This window comes from Coregonus clupeaformis, chromosome 1 (assembly GCF_020615455.1).
Source record: "Coregonus clupeaformis isolate EN_2021a chromosome 1, ASM2061545v1, whole genome shotgun sequence".
NCBI lineage: Eukaryota > Metazoa > Chordata > Actinopteri > Salmoniformes > Salmonidae > Coregonus > Coregonus clupeaformis.
Window position 1 is genome coordinate 28,926,893 of NC_059192.1, and position 6,140 is coordinate 28,933,032.

General features: G+C 41.4%; 1 protein-coding gene across 4 annotated transcripts in view; it reads left to right on the top strand.

Moving 5' to 3' along the window:
• Positions 1–2,839, top strand: part of LOC121554627 (mitogen-activated protein kinase kinase kinase 4-like) — a 73,310-nt gene extending 70,471 nt beyond the window's left edge. For all 4 annotated transcript variants that reach the window (XM_045216937.1, XM_045217011.1, XM_045216955.1 and 1 more), the window contains 2 exons: positions 1,348–1,527; positions 1,727–2,839. In XM_045216937.1, the coding sequence (XP_045072872.1) occupies positions 1,348–1,527; positions 1,727–1,747 (201 nt within the window). In that variant the 3' untranslated portion in view covers positions 1,748–2,839. The remainder of the gene's footprint in view (positions 1–1,347; positions 1,528–1,726) is intronic.
• Positions 2,840–6,140: the final 3,301 nt, after the last annotated feature.

Sequence of the window (6,140 nt, forward strand, 5' to 3'; positions counted from 1 at the left end):
CCTAACACGCTACTACTACTACTACCTAACACTCTGCTACTACTACCTAACACGCTACTACTACTACCTAACACTAGCTACTACTACCTAACACTAGCTACTACTACTACCTAACACGCTACTACTACTACTACTACTACCTAACACGCTACTACTACTGCTACTACCTAACACTAGCTACTACTACTACTACTACTACTACTACTACCTAACACGCTACTACTACTACTACTACCTAACACTAGCTACTACTACTACCTAACACTAGCTACTACTACTACCTAACACTAGCTACTACTACTACCAATACTGCTACTGCTATCATCACTACTACCCTCTCGCTCTCCGGGTCCCTCTCCAACCCTCTCTCTCTCCGTGTCCCGCTCCAACCCTCTCGCTCTCCGTGTCCCGCTCCAACCCTCTCTCTGTGTCCCTCTCCAACCCTCTCTCTGTGTCCCTCTCCAACTCAATGTTTGTGTTTTGTTTGTAGGCTATAATGATTATGAGGAGGAAGTTCTCTAATCAAACGTTGTACTCTAAACCCTGTAATCAAACGTTGTACTCTAAACCCTGTAATCAAACGTTGTAATCTAAACCCTGTTATCAAACGTTGTACTCTAAACCCTGTAATCAAACGTTGTAATCTAAACCCTGTAATCAAACATTGTACTCTAAACCCTGTAATCAAACGTTGTACTCTAAACCCTGTAATCAAACGTTGTAATCTAAACCCTGTAATCAAACGTTGTAATCTAAACCCTTTAATCAAACGGTGTAATCTAAACCCTGTAATCAAACGGTGTAATCTAAACCCTGTAATCAAACGTTGTACTCTAAACCCTGTAATCAAACGTTGTAATCTAAACCCTGTAATCAAACGTTGTAATCTAAACCCTGTAATCAAACGTTGTACTCTAAACCCTGTAATCAAACGTTGTAATCTAAACCCTGTAATCAAACGTTGTACTCTAAACCCTGTAATCAAACGTTGTACTCTAAACCCTGTAATCAAACGTTGTAATCTAAACCCTTTAATCAAACGTTGTAATCTAAACCCTGTAATCAAACGTTGTACTCTAAACCCTGTAATCAAACGTTGTACTCTAAACCCTGTAATCAAACGTTGTAATCTAAACCCTGTAATCAAACGTTGTAATCTAAACCCTGTAATCAAACGGTGTAATCTAAACCCTGTAATCAAACGTTCTAATCTAAACCCTGTAATCAAACGTTCTAATCTAAACCCTGTTCACATGTCTAAAGTTAAGCAGGTTGAAGAGAAAGTGTTTAGAGAAGTCTCCAGACTGATGGTTGTCTCTCTGTCTCTCTCTCTCTCCCATCATGCAGAGGCCGTGGCACGAGTATGAGCACAACTTCCAGATCATGTACAAGGTGGGTATGGGCCACAAGCCCCCCATCCCAGAGAAGCTGTCCACTGAGGGGAAGGATTTCCTGGGTCACTGTCTAGAGAGCGAGCCCAAACAACGCTGGACTGCCAGTACCCTGCTAGACCACCCCTTCGTCAAGGTCAAATGCTTTCTATTTTACACAACATTACGCATAGAGGCACTATTAGATTGGCAAAACATGCAGACACACACACGCATACTGTTCACTGCAAGGGAAGAGTGCATGCATGCCGACAGTCACATTGTGGTCTAACTAGATTCAATGTGAAGATCCCAAGTCTAACCGAGAGCTCATCTCTCCTGTATTTCAATCCCAGGTTTGCACGGATGAAGAGTGAGTGAGGGGGAACTGACACCGCTGCTCTCACGTTTACAAACTATAGCACTACTGTTCATGTTGGCCAGAGACTGAAAGATGAGGGGCTTGTGAACACAAGAAACAGGAAATTATGAAGCTAAACTGAGGAACTTTATTAAGACATTATTTCCGATGGACGACTGAACTGGATCACTTGGGTCGTGTTCCTTACGCACCAAGCGGAAGAAAACTGACTGCAACAGGGAAAGATACTACCTGTATCTGTCAAATAAGAACCGCTTGTTTTTGTTTTCGGTTGAAAAATGTTTTGCTACAGTGTGCCCTAATGAACATGACCCTGTAGTAGAAGTCTTATATGTCCTGGGGAGGGCTGGGAGGGGGTAGAGGGGAATGTATTGTATTGTACATACTGTAATAATAGGATTGGTTCATTGGATCCTTCCTTGTATAAACAATATTGTAAAGCTTTGGTAATAAGTATCATCTTGTTGTTCTCTCACTGGTGAAGATGAGATGGAACACCTCGGAATAACAAGGCAAATGAGGAAGACATTTTAAAGAAATTGAAAAAATAACAAAAGCTATGGCACTTTAAAAAAACAACTGTTCCTCCTTTCAGTGAGTGTTCTAGGGACAGTTGAGCGCAGGGGAGATCTAAGTTCACTTCAGACATTTGGGCCTCGTTCAGTAGGCAAACGTTGTGGAACATTGCAGCTAGAAATGTCAAGAGGCATGTTTGTTCTACATAACATATTTCTATCTGAACGTTCCACAATGTTGTGCCCTTCTGAACGCGCCCCAGGTTTGGTCGAGGCATCGGTCTTGCCTTCAGTCGTTTGATGCGGTGAGTCTCATTGTACAGAAGCAGGGGATGCTGTACCTACAGTGCCCTCCGTAATTATTGGGACAATTAAGCATTTTCTTCTTATTTTGGCGCTATTCTCAAAACGTTTGTATTTGAAATCAAACAATGACTATGAGGTTAAAGTGCAGACCTTCAGCTTTAATTTGAAGGGTTTCTCATCCATTCCGGGTTAACCGTTTAGAAATTACAGCACTTTTTGTACATAGTCCCCCAATTTTAGGGGACAAAAAGTATTGGGACAAATTCACTTATGTATAGTAAAAAGTGAAGTATTTGGTTCCATATTCATAGCACGCAATGACTACATCAAGCTTGTAACAAAAAAAATTTGAGACGCATTTGCTGTTTGTTTTTGTTTGCATTTCAGATTATTTTGTGCCCAATAGAAATTAATGGTAAATAGTGTCATTTTGTAGTCACTTTAATTGTAAATTTGAATATAATATGTAGAGCCAAAATAATTACAAATGCTTCACTGTCCCAATAATTACAGTGGGGACTGTATAATAACTATTTCCACCCAAACATTCAAATTAGATGAACAATCAAGGGCTGTGGGGAAGAGTCTAGGAAGGAAAGAAAAATGTTATTTTATTTTTGTTGGATTTGTTTTAAAGTATTGTTTTTCCTTTCGCCTTGCTGAGGAGAGGATCCCATTTTTAACAGTTGGGGATTAAGCTTGCGTCCCAACTGGCACCATATTCCTAATATAGTGCACTACTTTTATATGGGCCATAGTCAAAAGTAGTGCACTATATTAGGAATATGGTGCCAGTTGGGATGTAGAGGATATGAGCGGCACTGATTGGTCGACAGAGTCAGACAGGTGTGCTCCGATTGGAGAGCCACGGAACTGAAGCATATCCAACCGAGGAGAGAGACAGTCCGATCTCACTCCCTGCTGCTGAACGCACACACACACTTTCTGGTCCTCTGCTGCTCTTAGTGTTTGCTATGTACAAACAATATTAATAAATCTTTTTTTAAGAAATGCTGTTTGAGATTAGTTTGTCATGTCCCAAGGCTAGATTAATCAAACGTAACATGGTAATGTTTACACAGGATCTTAAAATATACAGTGGGGGAAAAAAGTATTTAGTCAGCCACCAATTGTGCAAGTTCTCCCACTTAAAAAGATGAGGCCTGTAATTTTCATCATAGGTACACGTCAACTATGACAGACAAAATGAGATTTTTTTCTCCAGAAAATCACATTGTAGGGTTTTTAATGAATTTATTTGCAAATTATGGTGGAAAATAAGTATTTGGTCAACAACAAAAGTTTCTCAATACTTTGTTATATACCCTTTGTTGGCAATGACACAGGTCAAATGTTTTCTGTAAGTCTTCACAAGGTTTTCACACACTGTTGCTGGTATTTTGGCCCATTCCTCCATGCAGATCTCCTCTAGAGCAGTGATGTTTTGGGGCTGTCGCTGGGCAACACGGACTTTCAACTCCCTCCAAAGATTTTCTATGGGGTTGAGATCTGGAGACTGGCTAGGCCACTCCAGGACCTTGAAATGCTTCTTACGAAGCCACTCCTTCGTTGCCCGGGCGGTGTGTTTGGGATCATTGTCATGCTGAAAGACCCAGCCACGTTTCATCTTCAATGCCCTTGCTGATGGAAGAAGGTTTTCACTCAAAATCTCACGATCCATGGCCCCATTCATTCTTTCCTTTACACGGATCAGTCGCCCTGGTCCCTTTGCAGAAAAACAGCCCCAAAGCATGATGTTTCCACCCCCATGCTTCACAGTAGGTATGGTGTTCTTTGGATGCAACTCAGCATTCTTTGTCCTCCAAACACGACGAGTTGAGTTTTTACCAAAAAGTTCTATTTTGGTTTCATCTGACCATATGACATTCTCCCAATCCTCTTCTGGATCATCCAAATGCACTCTAGCAAACTTCAGACGGGCCTGGACATGTACTGGCTTAAGCAGGGGGACACGTCTGGCACTGCAGGATTTGAGTCCCTGGCGGCGTAGTGTGTTACTGATGGTAGGCTTTGTTACTTTGGTCCCAGCTCTCTGCAGGTCATTCACTAGGTCCCCCCGTGTGGTTCTGGGATTTTTGCTCACCGTTCTTGTGATCATTTTGACCCCACGGGGGTGAGATCTTGTGTGGAGCCCCAGATCGAGGGAGATTATCAGTGGTCTTGTATGTCTTCCATTTCCTAATAATTGCTCCCACAGTTGATTTCTTCAAACCAAGCTGCTTACCTATTGCAGATTCAGTCTTCCCAGCCTGGTGCATGTCTACAATTTTGTTTCTGGTGTCCTTTGACAGCTCTTTGGTCTTGGCCATAGTGGAGTTTGGAGTGTGACTGTTTGAGGTTGTGGACAGGTGTCTTTTATACTGATAACAAGTTCAAACAGGTGCCATTAATACAGGTAACGAGTGGAGGACAGAGGAGCCTCTTATAGAAGAAGTTACAGGTCTGTGAGAGCCAGAAATCTTGCTTGTTTGTAGGTGACCAAATACTTATTTTCCACCATAATTTGCAAATAAAATCATTAAAAATCCTACAATGTGATTTTCTGGATTTTTTTTTCTCAATTTGTCTGTCATAGTTGACGTGTACCTATGATGAAAATTACAGGCCTCATCTTTTTAAGTGGGAGAACTTGCACAATTGGTGGCTGACTAAATACTTTTTTTTCCCCACTGTAAGGGATTGCCTGCATTTGTACTTACACACTGCAGAAACTAGAGCCAGCATCAACCTGTGAAGTGGGCCTATCTGGTACTTTAGTTTATTTGGTCTTTATTTTATTACAGAATCTCATGCGTGCAAATAAGTTATACATTTTGAATTGAGTCCATTCTCATCAAATCACAATTTATTAGTGCATTTAACAAATTCCCAACAGTGCATTTAACATGTCACAACACACTTTAGTCCTACATTTGTGTATGACAAGGACAAAGGCATGGATGCATTCGGAAAGTATTCAGACCCCTTGACTCCTTCCACATTTTGTTACGTTACAGCCTTATTCTAAAATTGATTTAAAAAATAATCCTCAATCTAAACACAATACCCCATAATGACAAAGCAAAAACAAGTTTAGAAATGTTTGCAAATGTATAAAAAATTAAAAACATACCTTATTTACATAAGGATTCAGACCCCTTGCTATGAGACTCGAAATTGAGCTCAGGTGCATCCTGTTTCCATTGATCATCCTTGATGTTTCTACAATTGAGTCCACCTGTGGTCAATTTAATTGATTGGACATGATTTGGAAAGGTACACGCCTGTCTATATAAGGTCCCACAGTTGACAGTGCATGTCGGAGCAAAAACCAAGCCATGAGGTCGAAGGAATTGTCCGTAGAGCTTCGAGACAGGATTGTGTCGAGGCACAGATCTGGGGAAGGGTATCAAAACATTTCTGCAGCATTGAAGGTCCCCAAGAACAAAGTGGCCTCCATCATTCTTAAATGGAAGAAGTTTGGAACCACCAAGCCTCTTCCCAGAGCTGGCCGCCCGGCCAAACTGAGAAATCGGGGGAGAAGGGCCTTGGTCAGGGAGGTGACCA